The sequence below is a fragment of the Simochromis diagramma genome, unplaced genomic scaffold, assembly GCF_900408965.1.
Source record: "Simochromis diagramma unplaced genomic scaffold, fSimDia1.1 OVJJ01000822.1, whole genome shotgun sequence".
NCBI classification, from domain to species: domain Eukaryota; kingdom Metazoa; phylum Chordata; class Actinopteri; order Cichliformes; family Cichlidae; genus Simochromis; species Simochromis diagramma.
The window spans coordinates 8,136,291-8,161,503 of NW_024387520.1; the positions used below are offsets into that span (position 1 = coordinate 8,136,291).

General features: G+C 42.6%; 1 protein-coding gene across 2 annotated transcripts in view; it reads left to right on the forward strand.

Annotated features, from left to right (window-relative positions):
* si:dkeyp-14d3.1 (transmembrane protein 132C) overlaps positions 1-25,213 on the forward strand; it is a 156,114-nt gene that overhangs the window by 120,513 nt on the left and 10,388 nt on the right. Inside the window, exons 5-7 of one of the 2 annotated variants that reach the window (XM_040019706.1) lie at positions 8,652-8,795; positions 16,189-16,397; positions 22,321-22,594. In XM_040019706.1, the coding sequence (XP_039875640.1) occupies positions 8,652-8,795; positions 16,189-16,397; positions 22,321-22,594 (627 nt within the window). Of the gene's footprint in view, positions 1-8,651; positions 8,796-13,776; positions 16,073-16,188; positions 16,398-22,320; positions 22,595-25,213 lie in introns of those variants that run through there. The other variant, XM_040019707.1, reaches the window with a different exon arrangement.

The following is a 25,213-nucleotide window of genomic DNA, read 5'->3' on the forward strand; positions in this document are numbered from 1 at the left end:
ATTTGAATAACTTGAAATGGCTTCATTCGCTGTATAGCCAATCGTCACAATCAGTTTATTTTTTTTGACAGTGCATATGAAACATAAGAAACTGCAGCCATTAAAGGCTCAGCTCAGTATAAAAAGTGTAATAGTGGGAAACAAGTATCCATCCATCCATCCATCTTCATCCGCTTTATCTGAGGCTGGGTCGCGGGGGCAGCAGCCTAAGCAAAGAGGCCCAGACCTCCCTCTCCCCAGCCACCTCCTCCAGCTTATCCGGAGGAACACCAAGGCGTTCCCAGGCCAGCCGAGAGATATAATCTCTCCAGCATGTCCTGGGTCTGCCCCGGGGCCTCCTCCCGGTGGGACATGCCTGGAACACCTCACCCAGGAGGCGCCCAGGGGGCATCCTTGTCAGATGCCCGAACCACCTCAGCTGGCTCCTTTCGATGTGGAGCAGCAGCAGCTCTACTCTGAGCCCCTCCCGGATGGCCGAACTTCTCACCCTATCTCTAAGGGAGAGGCCAGCCACCCTTTGGAGGAAGCTCATTTCTGCCGCTTGTATCCGCGATCTCGTTCTTTCGGTCACTACCCACAGTTCGTGGCCATAGGTGAGGGTAGGGACGTAGATCGACCGGTATATTGAGAGCTTCGCTTTTACACTCAGCTCCCTCTTCACCACGACGGACCGGTGCAGCGTCTGCATTACTGCAGCTGCAGCCCCAATCCGTCTGTCGATCTCCGGCTCCCTTCTCCCATCACTCGCGAACAAGACCCCGAGATACTTGAACTCCTCCACTTGGGGCAAGAACTCATCCCCGACCCGGAGTGGGCACTCCACCCTTTTCCGGCTGAGAACCATGGCCTCAGATTTGGAGGTGCTGATCCTCATTCCCACTGCTTCACACTCGGCTGCGAACCGTTCCAGTGTGAGCTGGAGGCCCTCACCCGATGAAGCCAACAGAACTACATCATTCGCAAAAATCAGAGATGAGATTCTGAGGCCACCAAAGCGAAAGCCCTCCGCCACTTGGCTGCGCCTAGAAATCCTGTCCATAAAAATTATGAACAGAACCGGAGACAAAGGGCAGCCCTGGCGGAGCCCATCACCCACCGGGAACGAGTCCGACTTATTGCCGGCAATGCGAACCAAGCTCTTGCAACGGTTGTATAGGGATCGAATGGCCCGTAGCAATGGGCCAGACACCCCATACTCCTGCAACACCTCCCACAGGACACCCCGAGGGACACGGTCGAATGCCTTCTCCAAGTCCACAAAACACATGTAGACTGGTTGGGCAAACTCCCATGCACCCTCAAGTATCCTCGAGAGGATAAAGAGCTGGTCCAGTGTTCCGCGACCAGGACGAAAACCGCATTGTTCCTCCTGTATCCGAGGTTCGACTAGCGGACGAACTCTCCTTTCCAGCACCCTGGCATAGACTTTCCCAGGGAGGCTGAGGAGTGTGATCCCCCTGTAGTTGGAACACACCCTCCGGTCCCCCTTCTTAAAGTTGGGGACCACCACGCCGGTCTGCCAGTCCACGGGTACTGCCCCTGATCTCCACGCAACATTGCAGAGGCGTGTCAACCAGGACAGCCCTACATCGTCCAGAGCCTTCAGGAACTCGGGGCGGACCTCATCAACACCAGGGGCTCTGCCACCAAGGAGTTGTTTAACTGCCTCAGTGACCTCGCCCCCGGAAATTGGCGGGTCATTCCCCTCATCCCCAGACTCTGCTTCCTCCTCGGAAGACGTGTCAGTGGGATTAAGGAGGTCCTCGAAGTATTCCTTCCACCGCCTGACAATTTTCTCAGTCGACGTCAGCAGCGCTCTGCCAGCACTATACACAGTGCAGGTAGAGCACCGCTTTCCCCTCCTGAGACGCCTGACGGTTTGCCAGAATCTCTTCGAGGCAATCCGAAAGTCTTTTTCCATGGCCTCTCCGAACTCCTCCCACACCCGAGTTTTTGCTTCAGCCACTGCCCAAGCCGCATTTCGCTTGGCCTGTCGATACCTGTCGGCTGCCTCCGGAGTCCCACAGGCTAACCAAGCCCGATAGGACTCCTTCTTCAGCCTGGGGGCTCCCTTCACCTCTGGTGTCCACCATTTGGTTCGGGGATTACCACCACGGCAGGCACCAAACACCTTGCGGCCGCAGCTCAATGCAGCAGCTTCGGCAATGGAGACGCTGAACATGGTCCATTCGGACTCAATGTCCCCAGTCTCCCTCGGAATGCTGTTGAAGCTCTGCCGGAGGTGTGCGTTGAAGATCTCGCGGACTGGGGCCTCTGCTAGACGTTCCCAGCACACCCTCACTACGCGTTTAGGTGCACCAAGTCTGTCCAGCGTCCTCCCCCGCCACCTGATCCAACTCACCACCAGGTGGTGATCAGTTGACAGCACAGCCCCTCTCTTTACCCGAGTGTCCAGAACATATGGTCGCAGGTCTGGTGATACGATTACAAAATCGATCATACATATACACTGATATACACACACTCATCCCCCCTCCCTTTCCAAACGCCTTCGATGCTTGTGCCCTACCGGGGAAGATGGCAGTCGACTGGACCAGCGCAGACATGCTGCAGGACCGGATGCGCTGTCTACACCGGCTTTCTCTTACCCTTTACCAGCCCCTGTTGCTTGTCTTGTGTTTCTATGGTGTATTGATAGTCATGTGCTTTTTGTGCTGAGGTGTTTTTTCTGTTATCAAACTGTTCTCCCACTAGGAGCTCAGTCTGAGTAGAGTTTTTTTTCTCCTCCTCTTACCTCATGTTATGTATTTTCGTTGTTTTTTTCCTATCAGCCTACCTTCTGGCATGTCTCCCCAATATGATGTTTGTGTAAAGTTGGTCAGAAGGTTCCTTTGTAAGTGCGCATGCGCCATTAGCGTGCTGCCTGCTGTAACCCTAATTTCCTTCGGGATTAATAAAGTATTCTGATTCTGATTCTGATCGACCTACAGCCTAGAGCGTCCTGGTGCCACGTGCACTTATGGACACTCTTATGTTCGAACAAGGTGTTCGTTATGGCCAAACTGTGATTAGCACAGAAGTCCAATAACAAAGCACCACTCGGGTTCAGATCAGGGAGGCCTCCTTCCTCCCAATCACGCCCCTCCAGGTCTTGCTGTCGTTACCCACGTGAGCATTGAAGTCTCCCAGCAGGACAACAGAGTCTCCAGGTGGAGCACCTCCTCCCCCCCCCCCCAAGGACTCTAAGAAGGCTGGGTACTCCGAACTGCCACAGTCAGGACCCCGAAGGCGCAGGGAACAAACCCTCTCATCCACCGGGAAGAACCCCAACGTACCGGCAGCAAGCCGAGGGGATATTAGAATACCCACCCCAGCCCACCGCCTCTCACCAGGGGCAACTCCAGACTGAGACAGAGTCCAGCCCCTCTCCAGGAGACTGGTTCCAGAGCCCAAGCCATGCGTAGAGGTTAGCCCGACTATATCTAGCCGGTACCTCTCAACCTCACGCACTAACTCAGACGCTCGCCCTCGGGCACCCTCCCCGGGCCTGGCTCCAGGGCGGGGCCCCGGTAACCCTATCCCGGGCAGGGTAAACTGTTCCCTCGATGTTCTTTTCATAAGGGTCTTCTGAATCGCTCTTTGTCTGGTCCCTCACCCAGGAAACAAGTAGCATTATTTATTTATTTTTCGAAAATGGCCACAACAGACCAGAACTTAAGTTCTTATTTTCCTGATTTTCAGTTTTTAAATGATTAAAACAACAAGCACGTAACTTGTTTTCATTGTGGTATTTGATAAATGGTAAACTTTTGCTGTAATCACTGCATACAGCACATCTTAGTTCTCCCGTGATGTTGTGAAGGGGGTAGAAATGGAATGGATGTACTGTATATAAGCAGAATAAAGCTGTTACCTTGCCAAAGCTGCATATGAAAATGCAAAAATGCATTCAGACACCCTACTAGGTCCCCTGGTACCAGTTTTCAGCTGTATCTATGTTAGAATAGCCCCGGTAAGCCTATGGAGTATTGTATTTCCACTAGTGAGAATGTACTGTTGTGTGCTATATTGTGCAGAGAGCAACAGCAGACAGTGTCCTGACTCGATTCTGCCGACGTAGTTCAGAGTTCATGCGTGAAAACAGCTTAAAAGCTTAAAAACACTGGACCGTAATTTCTATATTGTGCAAGTGTTTGAATATTACTAGGCAGCTGCTAGAGAAACAGCTGACTAATTATGGATGTTCACAGTGATTATGAAGTACATATGAAACAGCTGATGCTAATCAGTTGCCTCTTTTGCTACCGAGGCAGTGACGGTGCATTTTAAAGGGGAAAAAACGGCACAAAACCCAATATACACTCTTTCACGCATTGACACCTTTCATGGCTTATTTTTATTCTGTACTTTAATAGGGAAAAAAGGTACCCTTTCTTTGATGTCTCTTAATTATTGACTGAGGTATCTACAAAAGTGGCCCCCTTAACAATACATTTTATTCTGAGGTGCCAGTTCATCCATGTCCATGTCCTCATTACATCTCCTTTTAAGCTGAACAGATCAAGTATCAAAGCAGCCATCAAGTTAATCTTCTCTCTGCCAGCCACAGCCCACAGTAATGAGCAGATCAGATCTCTGACCGGCATGTACCCCAGACAGGGCACTGCTACTGAAAGGCGGTTAGATGTCTTTTAGGAGGCAGTGAGGGTTGACTGCCAAGCGGAGATGGGCCGCGTACCGCAGCCACCTTTATCCCATCAGCTGGGAGGAGACAAGGAAGAGGGGGAAATGAAGGCAGGAGAGTAACCTGTTCTTACTAGGAGAAGTAAAAGTGGGATGAAAAGAGAACAACGCAAGGGAGAAAGAAAGAGAGAGAGAGAGACCCTCATTAAAAGGCACTGTGTTGGCTTCACAATCATCCCACCACTTCAATGCGCTGTCATGCAGTGATGTATCGCTCTGCATGGCGCTACCAAGGCCTTTATTCCCACTCTCCTCCATGTTTCTCTCTTCTAGCCAATTAAACGCCCACTAGAATCGAGGGGAGGAAGTGCCACATTGAGCATTGCACAATGTGGAGAGAGAAAGCTGATGAAAGGACATGTCTCTTTTAGTCTGCTTAATAGCTCCAGGACACTGTCTGAGTGGCGTTTAATGTCTACAGCATATTCGCCGTTCCTGTTGTCCCATTTCAGTTTCTTCACACGTACATATACTTTATCACCAAGGGATGAAAATGTTTATCACAACTATGAATATTTCATTCACTGTAGTTAAGCTGACTATTGGCAGGCATCACGGCTGTCTTAATGCACCTGCTCTTGAAATGACATGAAAGATCATAAAGAGGCTCACATCCAATGATGAGTCGTCAGTCAAACCAAAACTCGTAGAATTTTTCAATGCTGATGTCTTTTTCTTTCTCTTTTTTTACGTTTTTGTTTTATCTTGGCATCCTGCTGGCTTCAGGACAGCCATATTGACGTGGGGGTTGACACAAACAGGTGCACACGCTAAGCATTTACACTGTATTTACCACACTCCCCTCTGTCTGCCGCGCTATGAATAATGCAGGCCCTAAAATCCTCAACTCGACAATGTGTTTGACCTGTTCATTTGTAGCTGCAGCGCCGATGGCGGGGTCAGAATATGGATGTGTTAACGCCGGGCTGAAGCAGAAGTTAATCGCAACAGCGGGACGGGACAGGCTTTGCTGCTTCTCATGCTGCCTGTGTCACTCAGGCTGACACCATAAATCTCACTTATTTTCAGATCCAAGTGAGACACGGGCAGAAATTACGGCCCAGAGCACATTACCAGCCTCAGCAGCGTGCTGAATGCTAACAGAGAGATCCTTGATAAAGCAGACAGGCAGTTCTCCTGCACCTTATTGGACAAAAAAGAATCCCATGTATTAGACTTGAGGGGCCAGACCGGCTCGCAAGTAAAGCACAAATACCGGCGTCAACAGGTGAGATGCAAACTAACATTCAACCCACATACTTAGAGGTGTCTCTAAAGGTATCGGCTAAAAATCTATATAATGCATGCAGAGGTGAAGGACACCACCGTTCAAACCTGAGAACATCTCGATTGGTACAATACAGTTTCGGGCCAGTTCTCATTTTTATTGCTGCTTCGCATGAAGGAATAAAAAGTACTCCGTTTTTATTAAATGTGTGTGTCATTTTCAGATGCATGCTGCGCATCACTGTTCTAAATCAATGCTCACTGGAGATGGTGTTTCAGGTGTGACTAAGCTATAGCATCTTTGCCTGGCTGTCATCATGAGGATCTGTTTTGTTAAGGGTCTTTATAAGAAAGCCTAGTATCTTTTTTTCCTCCCTGCAAGGCCGCCTAAAGAAATAATATTATCTGATAAAGATAATCCTTACTCCCCATTTAAAGGCGACATTGACATATGACATATAAACACAGAATATCCTTAACTGTACGTTTTGCTCATAAGTCAGTAGCCATGCTGCCGACGTTCGCAGTTACTGTATGTCGCATATCGTTCTCGTCATTTCTCCCGATGAAAACATTGTTTGTCACCGCTCATCTTAGGCCTTGTTATTCTTGTAACAACAGATCATAAATCGTAAATAATTTAAAAGATAACATAGTGGCAATACTGCATTTTGACGTGATGTGTTAATTTGTTAGAGTTGTAATCTGCTGCATTCAGTACAAAGGAAGCTCGCTTCGTGACACGACACAGAAACCAATTATTTTATAGCGTGTCTTATCTCCTGTTCAGCCAATTTCACATTAAATGCAATACGTATTTGGTCCTATCAAAGGCTACTGTTTTCTCCCGCTGTTTCTGATACGACGCAGAGGAGGCCTTCAGAAAAATCTTTACATGCTAAAAGTAGCACTGGTATTATAAATGGCACATTCAGAACTATCAAAATAAAGCTTGCATCTCAAAGACCAGCCTGATCTATAGTAAGAACACGTGCATTTCTTTTAGTTTCACAGGCCCATATTTCATTGTGGCCTGTGTTCGCCACTGGTCTCTATTATGTGTTTAATTGCGCTGTCTATGTCCGAGCGTGCGGACCGCTGATGCATCACCGTGCGATCCCGCTGTGGCTTATTACTGCCAGGCTTCGCTCTCTACAGCTCTCGGCCCGCTGGGTCATATCCAGCTGCTGTAATCTAACATTAGCGCCAGCTTTCACCAGGTCCCCACCATTTACCCTATCATATATTATAGATGACCCTCTGAAAATGGAGGAATCCCAGCAGACGTGGAATTAATTTACAGCATTCCTCGGTTTTAAGACGAATTGAATCAAAGTCAGTGGCACAGCAAGAGAAGGGTTTATATTGCTATATAACACTGTCACAGTCTATAAAATTGTAATGAAACGCCATTTGAAGATTAAGTGGGTTTTTTTGTGATTCATCGGTATCTCTTGGCTCAGCTAATAATCATTTCACTCCAAAGCTGAATGATGCTACAAATGACCAGCCTTACAAACGACGAGCTTTCTTTCAATCAAACTTAATCCTCCTTTTCTTTTTTTTTTCTTTCTCTTTGAATGAGCTCCATTGGAAAGCTCACAAACAAGTCTTTGGAAAGCGAGTGCACGGCTCTTGTGTACTTCCCCGGTGACTGTGGGATATATATGAATATGGACAGGAAGTCAGACACTGTAGATTGGTCCTGTCTGTGCCTGTCAGGTTTAGCAATAAAACACTAAACAAATGAGACGTTTAATTCAACAGGCATCACTCAAGAGGAAGATTTCTCTGTTAAAAGGGGGGAAAAAATAGTAGGAACACATCTTCAGTGCTGGCAAAGCTTCAATACAGTGGGGACAGAAAAAGATGCCTTCGGGTTCTCGCCTATTGAAATCAAGGAAATCTGAGCTTTTGTGAGACTGTCTCTTTAGCAGAATGAAAACATCTTGAAAATAGAGACTTTTGTCATGCTTTACAATTAGCTGAAGTCCCTTAAGTTCACCAGGCGCAATATATGCGTGCTCTACACTGTAACTATTGAAAAGTACACTTTGACCTTAGTAGTGACTATTTACTGTGGCGCTCAGGGTTCTGTAGCAGTTTGTGTAATTGAAGTGCAATTTCTTTGGGCTGAATAGGCAGAAGAGACAATCCAATGTGCTTTGGTGACTTCAGAGAGAAAAAAGTTAACTCAGACTTATCTTAATTGGTTCCGATTATCTTCTGTGACAATGCTGGTGTGTGTATGTGTGACTGCGTGCATGTGTGTGTGTGTGTGTGTGTGTGTGTGTGTGTGTGTGTGTGTCTGTAATGAAAGGTTAAGATTTCTGTTCAGAGTAATGAAGCTGTGCCAGTGGACTTAAAGGACCGGGGCTGTCTGATCACTGATGTCATTTACTGGAACGATCTCTACTGCAGTCCAGGGGCAAATTGGAGCATTTGGTTCTTCTGTTTCTTTCACAGAGCCTAGTTAAGTGTGATTGGGCAGCAAGTGCCAATTTATACATAATGGAACTGACTAGTGTTGGCAGGTTAAGTTTGACTTTTATGAAAAACATTGTAGGTAAGGTAAGGGAAAGATAAAGGATAAGATAAGATAAGATATCCATCAGTTATTAGTCTGAAGGTTTATCCACAAATGATTAACTTTCATTTCTAAGCTGTTACTTTCTAACTGTTTCTTTGCTTTGATCTCTGTCTTCTTTTTATATCTTCAGGACTCTGAGATTCTGAACACCGCTGTATTGACTGGAAAGACGGTGGCTGTTCCTGTAAAGGTGGTGACTGTTGGAACCGACGCCTCTGTTACTGACGTCTCTGAAGCGGCGACATGTCGCTCAACAGACGAAGACGTGGTCAAGGTCAGTAAGATCGACTTCTGAAAAGAGGGGGGGAGAAAAGACTCCCGCAATCTCTGCTCTCGCATAAACACCATGCCATCGCATGCTTCAGATAGGTTTCTGTTGGTGTTTTTCAAAGAGTGACATTTTATTTATTTATTTTTACATGAGCTGCTACAGCGCAGTGCAGTACCAAGGTGATGCCCTGTGCAAATATGACTTCAGATATATAGACAGGCGCAGTACTAGTATGTAAAGGGTTTGCATTCTTAAGTAATGTTGTGTATGTGTCTACTCTTCGGTTTTAGTTCAGTTTGGTTTTATTTAGTTTCCAGAGTGGGTTTTATTGATTCAGTTTGGTTTTTATTGTTTGAAAAAGTGTAGTTTTCTTTAGTTTTCATTATTTTCTGTGTTAGTTTTACTATTTTAATTATTATTGTATGAAAGGCATATGTCAAGATTTAGGAAACTCTATACAGGTATAACAATAAAAACACAGAACTTGTTGAAAGCAGTTGACTCCCGGTCTTGTAGACATCCATCAAAGTCTCATTAGGCAAGCTATAATAAACAATTTGGGCATATTTTATTTTATTTTATTTTTGTTAGGTTTTCAACTTAACAACATCATTTTTTGTAGTTCTTTACTTTTAAGACTAGTTTTTATTTTTATATTAGTTAACAAGATTTTGGTTTTCAAATTTTATTTTATTTTAGTTATCTATAATATAACCTTTATGTGTGGATATACCTGCAAAATATGTTTAAATGCTTAATAGTAAATCTGTTAAATGTGAACAACATGTAATCTAAAATGTCTGTAGTCCATTTAAGTTAATCAAATGCAATTTGCAATGGAAACTCAAATTGCCATTATAATTAACCCACATATGAGCCCATGTAATTATATTAAAGATTAGGTAGGTAGTGCATTTTTTATAGAAAGTGTTGAAATGATGTTTAGTACATTTAGCACACATGCACCCTGAAGAAAATGAAAACAAACACTGGAAAACAACATGAAAGAGCATGTTTGATATGCAGTGACAACTGACAACTTTTTCTTTATATGGTCCCTTTTAAACCTGCAGCATGAAACCAAAAAACAAAAAAGTGTAAAAGTGGCTTTGCTATGCAAACAAAGGACGGGATCCAAGAGACTCAATGCAAACCCAAAGAAGAAACAGTCACATCAGTCAGCACCCCCACGGCTCATTTGGATGAGTGTGCAGGCCCGTGTACAGAAGGTTTGGCCCTTCCTGCAGTGTCTTGGTTAGATTCTGCCTGAGGCTCTTTGCTGCATGTCATCTCTCCTTTAATTGTCCCACTATTTTTTCTGCCTCTACTGGCTCTATCCAAAAAGCCCCACAATGAAAATGCCTTTGGTCTGTTTCCATTTCCAAATGGCTGTGATGTTAGTTTATATCAAAACAACCACCACATTGCTGGGTCATGTTTCCTGTTAAATGCTGTCACGATTCACCTTGAAGGTTAACAAAAATTAAAAGCTATAGTAGACGAGAACATTTACTATAATTGATCACCTTAAATTGTCTTAAGTGTGTTCTGGAGGACGATTAGGTGAAGAAGGATGCTTCTGCTTTAAAAACAAAAAGCCCCACCTGCAGCATACTTACTGTTGCTCACTCAGGAAGTTTTTTTTTGCTAATCATAGACTGTGATCGTATACATAAAGGTGACAGGTTGTGACCTGGAAGATTAGGATTAAATAAACCCAGAGTGACTTTAACATAGAACAGTGAATCACATCACATGAAATGGTGCTTCCACTTACTCCAGCCTCCTAAATTACAGTAAATTATAAAGAAATACCAGGTTACATGATTTTTCTTTAAACCTCTTTGGGAATTTGTGCAGTTTACACAAATTTGTTCTGTGTAGGAAGAAATAAGGCTATGTCTGTGCTTATTCTGGATTATCATGTTGACAGCTACATGTAAGGCTCATGTAAAGCTCACCATATGAGCTGCATTTACTGTGTGTGAATCTATGGAAATGTTTTTTCTTGCCCTCTGGCCATGTTTTTGGCCAGAGGGCAAGCTCTTCTATTGGCTGTGTTGTCAGATTGAGGCAATTTTGATATCTCATTTGTGTCATTGTCCTCTTTTTTTCACTTAGCTTGCCTACGTCACCTTATACATGTTCACACAATCCAAAATAAGTGTTACCTCTGGCTCAGATCCAGCACTCTTCCAAAGAAAGCCACGTTTCTTTTAGAAGGCGTATTTTTGTTTTCCAGGTGCCTCCTTAGCACAGTCCAACCAAAGCCATAGGAGTGATAGCTTTTGCTGTAATGTTGATTAACAAGTTATTCTTTCTTCAGGTTGCCTCCACTGGCTGTGGTTACCCATGGTTTGCTTCACAAATCCATATCCATGTAACAGATTTAATTTTTCTCCTCCTGGGCAACTTTGACAAAAGCCTTTTAAGTGTATAGAACTTGCCTCTGTGTGAAGAAAGTACTGATGCTGCAAAATAACAATTCATTCATAACATTTGCAGCATTAATAACTTGGAGCTCTGTCTTCACGCTCAGCATTAAACAATTTCTTGTTTCAGAACTGACCTCTGAATTCTAGTCAGAAAAGATGTGCGGTATTTCAGCAGCTCGCACAAATAAAAGAATCATTGAAATAACAACAACAACACACACATTCATGAAATTGCAGGGATAATCTTCCATCTTCACATTAGCCATGAAGGTCGTGTTATGAGCGAGCTGCTGCAACTCCTGCTATCGTCACGCAGCATAATCATTAGAAACCTTGCTATGTGCAAACCTTTTCCTTGCACTGAAGTGAGCGCTGAATCTTATGCAGAGATGTCTGAGCAGCTTAATTGCTTCTGTCAAACGGCTCTGTGTACAAGCCAGAGACAGACTCATCCTACCTTCATACTCCCTACTCCCATCGCTCATATCTGCCTTGGATTGTGACTGTCTGGTGAGTAGTTAATTTCCTGGGCTAGATCCAAAGACAGCCTTAATGTCCTCTGTAAGTATTCTCCCGTTAGCTGCCTAATGCGCCTGATTAATGTGGCGGTGGATCCTCCTGGACGTTTATGATACTTTGTAAAGAAGAATGACGGAGAGCGTGTAACTCGCGGAGGCAGTTCCACCCTTGGCGTGGCGCGACACATACCCAGTGGTGAGGGTGGAGGAGGGGTTAAAGGGCCTGCTGATTAAGTGGCAGTGTCCCCTTATGTCGCAATATTGATTTAAGTCTATTCTGGCCAATCAGAGCGCACAGCAGGGCGGTATAAGCGCGCCTGTGTAATTGGTCGGGACAGCACGATGTCAGCTGCCATGTTTTCCGTAATTGTTTCTCACTAGATTAGTGGGGTGTTGATCAAATTCCTAGCAGGCAGTTACAGTAATTTCCTTGTCATTAAGAATACCGTAGCAGAGCTGTACGTTAATAAATACCAGATGTTTACAATTTTTTTATTAATTTAAATTTTGTAGGCTTTTTTTGTAGTTTTTTCATTTAGCTACTAGATATGGTGAGTGAGCCCTGCACGTTTTTCGGTCAGGCATCGCATAGCCTGCAATTCACTGCTCATGCAGCTAAGTTGCTTCACACCAACTAAGTAGAGTCAGAGATGAAGAGACTGTCAAAGCACTTCAGTCTCAGCAGACTGAGTGTGGTGAGAGAAAAAGAGGCTAACAATGAGAGCTGATAAAGAGCAGGGACTTCTCTGACATCTTTATCTGTTCAAACACACTCCCGCATCGGGAGCGCTGAGTCCTATCTGCTCCATGACTGACTGTAAACCAGGGGAAGGACACCGCTCTCGTACAGACGTTTAAAAGCTTCTTTCAGCCGTCGGTCTGTGTTTCATTGCACTGTATTACAAGGTACCACTTTGTACGTTCTCCGTATTTGGCGTAATAACACAGAGGAAATATCCACTCATCCTGCATGTGTCCACTTGAAAATGCAAGGCCTGTGCAGTTCTTAACAGAAGTTCTCTGATGGTTAGATGTAGCCTTGAAGGATGCCCTACAGCGTGCTTTTCATCTTTCTCACAGGGGCTTTCAGAGCTTTTTGGTCTCTGGTCATAGAGTCCACTGCTGTTGATAGCTCGCTGCTGTGCAGGAGACTTTTTAAAAGTTTAAGAATGGCTGGTGTAATAACAAATGCTATAAATAGGGGGTAGCAATTCAAGTTTGTACAAAGAAAAAAACCAATAATTATACCATGAGTAATTTTAAGTAGTGTGCAATCAGTTCAGTTACAATCAGAAACTGTTCACAATGTTTGTGGATCTGCACCAAAAATGTTAAAATTACTATTGTTTATCACTTGTCTCTCCTTTTCTGTAAAATACCTATAAATGTGCATTACTTAAAGTTACTTACAGTATAATTATTTCTTCTTCTGTATTTTACTCAAGTGTATCTATTAGTAGATGTTTGTAAGTAAGTGTAACTACATTGTAATGCCAGATAAATTACACTGAAATTCCTTTTAATTCTAGCAGAATTACACCCTTAGTGACAGGCCGTATTCATACATGCCAACCCTCCCGATTTTTCTGGGATAATCCTGAATTTCAGTGCCCCTCCCGAAAATCTCCCGGAGCCATCATTCTCCTGAATTTCTCCCGATTTTCCACCCGGACAACAAAATTGAAAAACCATATCGCAGAATTCATAGTGCGGCCCAGCCAATTCCAGTTTCCAACAATGACGGCAGCTACTTAGTTTAATATTACTCTTATTTCTCTTTCTGGGTCGCAAAATAATCTTTTAACATATTTTCAGGCGAGAATGTAGCTGTGTAAACTTCAAATATCTGAGCTGGCGAGAACACCAAACACCCGACACATCGTTTTCAAACCCCCGCGGTCTTTCGCTACTCGGGTTAAACATGATATATAAGTCACTTTGATAACTTAAAAATGTTATTGTTTGGCTTTGTCAGTGTTTTATTTGTTTGTGAGTAAAATGGTTTGGCTGAGATTAAAGTTATTAGATTAGATTAGGTTAATTTTAACTTTATTAATCCCTCGGGTGGGTTCCTCCGGGGTTTTCACACAGCTGAATAAATGTCAAACAGAAAACTGGTTAAACAGAAGTGTGAGACGGTCAAGAATTTACGCCAGCGCCCGGTTATACTTTAGATAGCAAGGAGCAGACGGCAGAGTTTCACTCCCCCAACAGCCCCTTTGAATGTCTCCCTAATTGTGAGGTCTCAAGGTTGGCAAGTATGGCTGTATTCTAAAGTGCTACTGAAGTTCCCAATGATTTGGCTAGTTAGATTCCATTCCTGCGTAAATTAGAGTAAAATTCAAGCATAACAGCAAGCCTGATTCTTCCAACCAGTGAATTCCATAGTACGTGCTTCAGAAACACTTAAAATAAGATAAAAACTTTTTAATTTAGCTGATGTTGGCTGATGTTGTCCCCTTCAAGATCCTCTCCTTTTGCAGTTCTGGACTCTTTCCAGTGCTGTTACTCTTACAAATGTGTGAGTTTGTGATGCATGCTGAATTTCATGCACTGCATCCAAAAAGTGATTTTGAGGTGTAGGACAAAGAGAGGTGCTAAGTGACAGTTGTGTTCATACAGCCAAAATATTTTGTACACAATGCCCTGCTCCACAGTTCAGGCCATTTGTTCTGAATATTCATAAATATAAAAACAATCATAAGTGCTTATGATGCTCACCGCATGTGCCGCCTCTTGGCTTGGTCACTGCGAGGTCTTCCACTAAAGACTGCTGTTGTAGCCGGAGACCCGGCTAACCTCTGGTCCCTGATATGAAGGTTTGGTCAGTTTGACTCTGAAGTTTTCTGCACAAATGCACAAGCAGTCAGAGGGATAAGCGGTTTACCAGTGGAGAAGGAGACAACCTTACAGAGAAAAGCAGCTTAATTCAGATCAGATCAGATTTGGGGCAACTTTGTGAAAAAGTATAAACTTGTATCATAATCACTACCATGTCGTCTTGTTGACAAAAACAAAGAAAGAATCACCTCTCTCCACTGCCGACCTGCTGTCAAACTCGGGAAGGCAAAGAGAAAAGAAACAAATGTGCACATGTGGACTACAGATATGTCCAAAATAGTTTTATACAAAAACTGAATAAGAAAACAAAGTACCGAAATAGTGTTGAAGGTATGTATTTTATTGCACAAAAACACTACTATGCATTTCATTTCAAAGCAGATTTTGCATGTACATGTTATTGCATCAAATTGTTCTTTCACTTCTTTCCTGACTTTGAAGCTGCGTGTTTATATCCATATGTCAAGATGAATGGGAGCAAAAGAAATCAGCTGGAAGGTCTCTCATGATGCTGTTTTGATGTTCTGTTGTTTTGATCAAGCGTACACCAAGTGGGGCTATTCTTGCAATCCACATACCAGATCTTGAGGAATGCCACTAGTTCAGCCTGGAAGCTCAGTGGTGCAGACAGAAAAAAAGAAATAAACAAAATTTTAAAAATCGATGCGGCAACTCTCCAAATATCTGCTTTTATTTATACAAAACAGCCACATTTACTTTCCACGGTCCCGCACAAACTCCACAGCTAGCTTCATGCTGAAGGTGAAGTGAACAGAACACATTCTGTCACACACAATTTTTTTTTCCTCCTTTGGTCTCAGAGGATATCCTGCCACAGCTTCATGATAAATGGTTGTTTATGGTTTTATCTCACTGTAGAGAAATAACTTGGAAGAAGAAGAAGCAAGGAAAAAAAAGATTTTTTCCCCAGACTGTCGAATTCCATCTGGTACCAGCCATGGCAGTCTGTTGCAAGATGAGATTAATATGTAAGATTGAGAAAACGCCCAGAGGAATAAAAAATGTGTTCCTACATTCAAGGTATACTAAATAATTACCCATTAAGTGCTTAGACTTAAAGAGGTAATTGTATGTGTCTGTAAATCCTCATAATCAATAATCAAGGAATAACCTTCTGACGGTTACATGTTTCTAAAGCACAAAACTGGCTCACTAATTCTTTCTATGACATAATTTACAAAACCACTAGCTTCAACTTTGGTCATTTTTATCAGTTGTCATCTTACTAGTGTCCATCTGCTGGTTCCTCTTTCAGCTGCAGGCTGAACAACAATAAAACAGCAGACCATGCTGTGCTTTCCCTCAGGTTCAAAGATGTCCTTGCTGTCCTCCCCCCTCTTCTCCTGAGAGTCGAGCAGATCGAGGACCTTTCATCTTGTTCAAAGTAGTTACAGGAATGCTATATCAGAGGAGTGCTCAGAAGTGTAAAGCCTTATAATCAACTCGCAGGGCCGGGGCCAACATGGTACTCTGTACAGTATATTGCACTGTGTAATTTGCTGTGTAGTCATCTAGCGCAGCCGTCAGAAGAGCTCAACTTAAATGCTGTCTTTTTTAATCCTCCCCCCTTCTCACATGCAGGTGTCTGACAGGTGTGACTACGTTTTTGTGAACGGCAAGGAGATGAAGGGCAAGGTGAAGATGATGGTGAACTTCACCCACGGATACCTAAGTGCTCAGCTGGAGCTCAACGTGTGGATCCCCCGTCTCCCCCTCCAGATTGAGGTGTCAGACACGGAGCTGAGCCAGATCAAAGGGTGGAGGGTGCCAATAATGGCCACCAATCAGAGGTACTGCAGCGCGTGCATCTGTTGCTAAAGGGGCTTTGCGACTGTGTGTTCTGCTCTCTTATTTTTTCAGGGAGACATTTGTTTTACTAATTGGATGGAATATAACGTGATCTTTATAATTAACGTTTAGTCATTTTCTCACTTTCGTGTCAGCTCCTGCGCAGCCATTTCCAGGCGTAATTTACAGTTATCCAAGAAAGAACACCAAGGTTACATCACAAACTTTAGTACAATTTGTTAAGTTTAATAAAAATAAATTGGTAATTTGTTTACTTTTGCAGCCCCAGTTTCAAGAAAGTACAAGTTCAAGAATAGCCTTTCTCCTCGGTGATGTATTTGGTTTCAGTAATGGCAAAGATAAGGTAATGATGTGACATGTGACGAACACCACTCCACCTGTCTCTTCCTGACTTCAGTCCTACTGACAGGTCTTGGCTGATAACAAAATGGCTGACCTGTGCATTACAGCTTGTCATTACGACTGGCTTAGGGTGGCCTGCCATTGCGCCTTGTGCCTGTCAGTTGGAAAGAACATTATTAGAGCTGTCTGGAGGTCAGACTTCTCCCCTGGGGCCTCATCACTACACAGCACCTCTGCTAACGCTGCTGCGCAGTGTTACTCTGCAACTGTTGAAATCCATCAATTGATGGAGCAGTTATCAGCCACCTACGGTAATTACTTCAGGAAAAGCGTTGAAGATAGACTTTAAGTCATCCCACGCACCAGTGTGGCTACTCTAATTACCCCTGCTCCCCTCTTATTTTGAGTGACAGCATTCAACTAATACTGTGGCTTGTCCAGGTTGTTGCTTTTCCAGCTGTGTGCTGCTATGCCTTTATCAGCGGAGACAGCCAAGCCGTGTTGTCACTGTTGACGCCAGCACCGGAGCTTTGTTTTTCCCCATCTTCGGCACGTCTTTGTTTATCAGGGGATAACAGGCGTGACCTTGCAAAGAAGCACTATACCTGTTGATGAGAATAAGCTTTGGTCCACGGTCCGTAAGCACACGGAGAAGTAAGCCAGCGAGCAACAATAGCAAGCGGCACGCCATTCCTCTATCGGGAAAGCTGGCAAGTTGTGGCCACGCTGGGAGGAGAGAGACAGAAATATAAAAAATAAAATAAAGACACATTAGGCCTGTTAGTGGGAGAACTGCAAATGTACTCCTCACACAGTTTTGACTGACACTGCCTGTATGGCTCACCTCTTCCCTCCCTAAGCCCTGTCAAAGCACAGACAAGATAAGCCTTTGCAGACAGCAAACCTAAGTGTAGGCGTAGCACTCGAGCATCCACCATCCTTTACCGCTTCTCTCAGGATATGTATGTTGAGATTTTACTTGTTTAATCAAGGTGATCATTTAATATTCAAAAAAGAAAAGAAAAAGCGGCCCTCAGTTATCCTATAGAGTGCATACCGAGTGTTTTCTTGCTGCTGTAAAACAAATAGCTGTACTGACATGCCTGCAGCATTCAAATTCGAAAAATATCCACCAGTGTTCTTTCATATAGAAACAACATTCCTGCTATAACGACCTTCATCGTGTCACTGTAGTAGTTGAATGCCAACACAAACGCAGCACATGATCCACGGGCACAACAAAAATAAGCATGGCACACGCATTAATATGCAGCACCTCCTCTGAAGTCAGAGCTGGGCTTGAAAGCAAACGGAGCGGAAAGAAAAATTGCTTTGTGAAGCGGGTTGTTCTCAGCACTGAGTGTGATTTGTTTATTAGATTAACCTTAGATTAGATTTTGAGATGGTTGCACAAGTATTGGCATATAAGATTTATGCCGAGGCTAAAATGGTCAGACTTCACCATCAGCTTGTTTACTCCTGAATGTGTTACACCTAACTAATAATCACATTTATTAGGTGTAACAATTACATGCCGGTTCAGTCTGTATGTCAGCGCATGCTCTCGAACATCAGAGCTATTTGTCAATTCATTGGCTGTGAATTTCAAGCGTTTACACTCAAAATGATTCAAAAAACGCAATTATTGATGAGAAACTTTCAATTACTGCATTGGAAAAATAATATGGCGATTGTTACTATGGGCCTGGACTTGAACAGGTAATAAAGGCAGGGATGAGGAGTCAGGCTTGTAGTATGTCAAGTTTCATTTCTACCTCTTTGTCTCTTTGAGCTGGTTTTCATCTTTGCTTTGTGTTGCTGATTTGTGATGGTGTGTGGAACAGTAGCCTAAGGTTTATATAGTCAACTGGCAATTATGTGACGGTGCATTTCAGGTCATTTCTGAAGTAACGCAAAAGTATTGTTACAAATAGTGTAACCTCACAATGTACAAGGGACCAGTTCAGTACGTCTCTAGATGCTGAATGACTCTGAGTGTATCTCACGCTCCACTTTTCTCTCACCCTAAACACGCTAAAGCTGTTCTCCACTTGAAGCAGCAACTCATACTCAATCTGGAGCAAGCAAACCATATCTTTCGGGGACAGAACTGTGACCTCTGACTTGTAAACTCATACCTGTCAGTTTGCACTTAACTGAGCACTGAGACACCAATGGTTGGTGCTGCAGTAGGCAACCAGGTGTGCCAGGTCTGCCCAGAATCCTCCCCGACCACCTGGGGGGGGCGATCGTTTGAGTGCTGAGCTACTCTGCTCACCCAGGAGTCCTAAGACTCATGCAAAGCTGACGACATGATTACAAAATCGATCCCCTAATTAGACTTAGCTGGTGCCAAGTGTAATTAAGCTTAAAAGTGTTATTCATAATGCAAAAACAGTGATTAACACAGACATTTAGTAGCAAAACACTACTCAGATTCAGATCATGCCCCTCTAGTTTCCAATGCCATGTGCTAACGCCAGGCTAAACAGTGTTTCCAAAAAGCCTCTACCACAGGGGTGGGCAATTCCAGGCCTCGAGGGCCGGTGTCCTGCAGGTTTTAGATCTCACCTTGGGTCAACACACCTAAATCACATGATTATTTCGGACCAGGCCTCTGGAGAACTGCAGGAGCTAATTTAGCCATTTAAATCAGCTGTGTTGGTTCAAGGATACATCTAAAACCTGCAGGGACACCGGCCCTCGAGGCCTGGAGTTGCCCAACCCTGCTCTACCACAACCTTAGTTTTAAGGCGGGGCGTAGTGTTCCTGAACCAGGCAATCTTTTTTTTTCTGTCTTTCTTTTTTTTAAGTCTAGCCCATCACCTGAAACTAGTTTACCTTAGGATGTCTACCTCAGCTGTCACTGTGCGAATGGCAGGGTGTATCCTGGACAGGTCACCAGCCTTTCAGCAGTGTTGGAGACATTATTCAAATAAAAAAAAGCCAAATCAAGTGAATTATTTATATAGCGCATTTTCAAAACGGCTGACAGTCACCCAAAGTGCTTTTTAGGCACTTATTTTGCAATCTCCAAGAACCCGTTACCAAAGCCTGGAATTCACATAAAAGACAAATATAACAACTAACTTCAAAAAATAGTAAAGACATGTAGTAATGTATTACATTTCGTTTTAAAGCTCCTTGCATTACTTTTATATTACTCCATAACAAGGTCTGAAATCACTGTCACATCATTAGCAGCTGATAATACAGACCTTGAGCTTATGTCCCACACGCTGACATTTAATGAGGACACATAAGAAATCTTTGTTTTTGTGTTTGCACCCTGAGACAACTGTTTTTGTGATATGGCGCTATATAAAATTTAATTAAATTAAATTGAAGTTTTGATATGAACACAAACCTAACAACACAAAGAAATGTTTAAAATCAACCCAAATAGACTTTAAAGAGATCTCCACTGTGATTCTGCTGTAGGAACATGTACTGGTAGAAATGGAGGCTCATTACTGCCTTTGTTACCCGCTGAAGCGCAGGCCCCGGCTGCTGGGCTGGGCTCTGCATACACTCACCCTGGGTTCTTCGCTCGCTTTGTGTAAACATGCTGTCTGTGCAGATGCTCGCAAAGCATCCATGTTGTGTGAGCAGTATAATGCAGTTGTTTCAGGACATACCTGACATGACAGTGAGATAACCATAACTTTAATGTGATTCTTCAAGTTAATAGAATAGAATAGAATAGAATAAGCCTTTATTATCCCACAGATGAGAAATTTTGGTGTTACAGAGCTCTTACAGCAAGGGAAAATAAAATATAAAAGGAAGACACAAGGTGGTCCCATAAACATAAGCAACCGAAGTTCGTATATACAGGATATGTATAGAAAAACTGAAGAATTGTACGGAGATATGTATAAAATGCAGTAAACCTTTACAATACTGTGTTAATTAAAAATGCAATGTGATTATGTGTTACCTTGTAGCACTTGTATACACAATACTTACCTACACAGGGCACATCATGAAAAAAAATTGTATTTGAAAACCAAAATGCAGTGAAATTGCAAATGTACTTTTCATAACTGTATGCTGTGACTTAGCTGGACAAATTGTTTCCTTTCAGTGTTACAATATTGACTCCACAGTAATAAAGGCGGTCTTTCACTTGCGAATATGAAATCAGTCCCTCCAGCAAAGCTTTTAAGCCCTTATCTTCAAATCTCTCTCTACCCTTGGCTTTCCTCTGGAGAATGCAGCTGACATCTTTATTCCCACAGCTTCGCATGCAGTCCGATTTCTCAGGGGATTCAGATAGAAAGAGACAAGCAGAGCGGATAATCGCAAGAAAAAGAGTTTAAGAGATTAATTTCGTTTTTTTTCTCCCCTTTATCATGATTGCAACCTTTACTAGAGTTTACGTGTGTGAGAGAGAGAAATAGCGACAAAGGAACAAATGATGATGATTAGATGAAAAGGAAGGCGCAAGTCTGTACAGTAGGATATATGATTAGTAGTTGTGTTGACAAAGTGCTTTTTTTTTTCCTTTGGAAGAATCCCAACCGTGCCCCAGTGTAAGCGTGAAGAGCTGTAACAGCATTTATTTCCCCAGAATAACCATTCAAACAATGCTTTGTCAACATTCAAGGCTGATTGTTTTCTTCAAAGGTGTTTGTTAATGAGAAAATGTAAAAAAAAAAATACAGTTATAAGTAAACTAATGATATTGCGGCTGTATTGTAACCATTTAAACCTAGTTTGTCACACTCAAAGCAATTTTCCTAGTGAGAGATAGTTGTGCCTCTGTTGGCTGATTTGTTACCGAAAGTAATAAAATTAGATTTCTTGCAACAGAGCGATCTGGGAGGCTATTAAGTAAAGCCGTAAGGAGGTGTATGCACATTCACAATCCAGGCCGGGTGCTCCAAAATAGTAAAGGAGAGACATTTAGAAAGAGAAATGATGGCCATTCGCTGGATTGATCCCCCTCTTACTGGTTTAATCAACAACATTGCATCATAGCTTGAGTTTTGTCAGGTGAACATCCCGGTATGAGTTACACCCGTCTGTGTGTTTGTTGTTTACTCCAATTTAAAATGCTACTCAAAATACCACAAACCATACATCAGTACAAAATGAGTGTTTTAAATTCTGCCTTTTCTAGATTGTTGATACCGATAAACACAAAGTACACAGCAGCGTTTTGTTTTTTAACATCATATAACTTTGATTTACTGTACTGTGTAATGTTTTAATCAAGATAACACACAATGAGCATGCATAACAACTGTAGCATGCATATGCATAGCTCATATAATGTTAAGCACCGGATACAAAGGTAACAAATTAGCAACACATGTTGCTAAATGCACTTGTCAGTGCATTTTGGATGTAGGCAAAGTTCTGCAAGAAATCCTGTTTCAGCCTCAATTGTACCAAATTTCATGGCAGCTTATCCAATATTTTTTTCTTTTAGTCTGTAAAACAGCCAACACTGCTGTCTCTAAAGGCATGCCACTCTCACTGCTAAGAAAAGAAATTCTTTCCACTTTGCACATCAGACTGTTTTATTTTTTATTTTCTTTCTTTCTTTTTAAACAGGTCGACACGGGACAGCGAGGATGAAGACGACGAAGACAGGCGAGGGCGAAGCTGCACTCTGCAGTACCAGCATGCCATGGTCAAAGTCCTGACTCATTTTATAGCCGAGTCAGCTGATCCTCGAGGCCAGACCAGCTACATGCTGGGCACCGATTGGCAGGTGGACATTACGGAGCTTGTTTGGGACTTCCTCAAAGTAGAGAATGCACAGGTTGCACAGCTATTGGACAAGAAGATACTAGTGGGCCTTGACACAGGCATGACCACTATTCAGGTATATGAAGAATCTGTATCTGTATCAGAATTTGTTACAACAACAGATTACAGGTGCTGTCTAAAATTACATTTGCTGCAATGAGACAAAATCTGAATGTTAGTCAGGCAGTGGGGGGTTTATTAACACATAATCATCATAAAAATTTTTATCTTTAGTACACATGCAACCACAATACAATACAAGAAAAAAAACTGTTAAAAGTGGTGGTTCCTAAAAACTAATACTCAGTAGGCTTCTTTCAAGTTGCATTTTATAATTTTTAAAAATGCAATTTTACTGTAACGCTCCACTTTGGTCAGTTCTTCCCTGATTTGAACCATATGTTCTCTGAACAATGTTGCCTCTGATTCCAAATAGGTAGTTGGCATTGATTCTTGTTCTTCCCTGAATACCTGCTTTGTTAACAGCAAAAGAGATCCAGAAACAACTCGAGTGAAATGCTGTCATTCAGTGTGCAATTATTCTGCCGTTGCTAGAATCTTTCAAAACTCCAGCAATGTTTGTGTTGGAAGATCAGTGCTTCCTTTTAATCCTCTTTACTCAAGTAATTGTGCAAATCTCAAAATCTGTTGTATAGATGCACACACACACACACACACACACACACAGTAGTGTAGAAGCTATTTGAGGTTGGCAAAGATTTGTTTTAATATAGAACACTATAATATTGTGGTTGTTCTAATGAGTCAAAAAAATAAGACTGTAGTGATTTTATTAGTGATTTAACTACAACCACTTGGGAAATACAGTTCTATGCCTCTGCACTCATCATGGGCATAGCAGTCATGGTAATTTGGGGCTTTTTATGATTTCTCTGAACTGGACTGGAATGATTTACATCCTTAATGACATTAAAAACAATCATTTGGTGCACAGCTTTGAATCAATTTAGGATTTTCTCTAAACCACACAGGGTCATAATTCTACGTACAGGTTCAAATATATACGTACACTCACTTAAATCTTCTATTAAGGTGCTGAAGGTGAGATGAGAAACCACTTTGTCGAGGTTTGGAAGAAAGAAACCCCAAACTGTCACCCTCAGATGAGAGTACCATCTACCTAGTGGTACTGGTACATTGCACAAAGTGGGTGGAGTAATGAAGAAGTATTTCTACCTCTAAATTCTTCAACTTTAGGTCAGTTCAACAGGTAGTTGGACACAACTGAGAGTATCAGCAGGACAATGATCCCAAACAACCATGGAAACTAGTTTTGGAATGAATGAAGCAGGCGAACACTAAGCTTCTAGAAAGTCCTTCACAAACCCCAAAATTGTGGACTTTCCATAAGAACTTTGTCCATGCCAGAAAACAAACAGATTTGAATGAACTCTACCAATTCTGCCAAGAAGAGTGATTAAAAATATCCAATTGGAAGCTTGTTGATGTCTACCGAAAACATCTGGCCGAGGTGCAACTTGCTAAAATACATTTAATCATATATTAGTGTGATGTGTGTATGTATTTGAGCCTGTAGGTACACTTTATTCCTTTGTTGGTTAGACAAAATCCCAATAGGCTTCAAACTTGTGCACCCAATTTGGGTTTTTTTCAATCATTTAAGATATATTCAGTATAATCATTCCAGCCTGGAAGCTGAACAGTTCTAAGAAATCATTAAAAGCCCCAAATTACCATGACATTCATTCCTGTAATGAGCTTAAACTTCTGACCACAACTGTGTGAGTTTGGGTGTAGCATTCATCCATCCCATCAGCATAAACGCAACATCTTAGGGATACTTCTTTTTATAACTTTGTGGTCAACTCTGAAGTCTCTTTGCCTGGCCAGAACTCGAGAGTTTATGCACTAATTAGGCAAAACATTGCAATAAATTTCAGAATAAATGTTAAATTTGTAACCTTTTATATTTAACAAGTCAATGGTGAAATTTGGTGCCATAACTCAGGAACTGGTGAGCATTGGTGGTGCTTTGGTGGTTCTGTCAATCTGCCAGGCTAAAAATGTGCTTGAAGCATTCATGTTTTAACATTTTTTGCTTCTCTGTAGCAACAGCCATGACTGCTGTCATGGTTACATCTCTGTACTCTGTCAGAATCTTTAAACATAATTACATTTATTATGTTGTACTACAAATCCTTGGATGTGAATGTGTTCACAGCCAGACAACAACATGGTTGTAATTCTAGGTATATCTAGGAATATCTTAAACTCTAATTAGAGTTTACCTAGCTTAACATTACATTATTCTCTCTAGAGAAAAACATGTCAGAATAACATGCTGTGGAAACATGTTGCTTATCCCGGGGACAGTAACAATTGTGAATGTTGCTGTTGCAGTTTGACTTGTACCTCCCTTTGACCAGAGCAGACAGGTGATTACTGGTGTGTCACAGCCTGTACTTCAGGCTCTCTGTAGTGAGTGGGTCCTCTCCCCTCAGCCCTATGCTTTGTCAGGCTCTTCACACTAACTGGATGAATATCAGCCTCCTAATGACATCTGTGAGAGTGGGATCTGTTTCCTGGCTCAGAGTACTCATCCATCTGTTTCTGTGCAGAGATGTGTTCAATCCCCAAACACCACAAACCTGAAAATATAAGCACCAACCGGAAAACACGGCAAGTACGAGGGTCTGACAGCTGACTGCCTGTG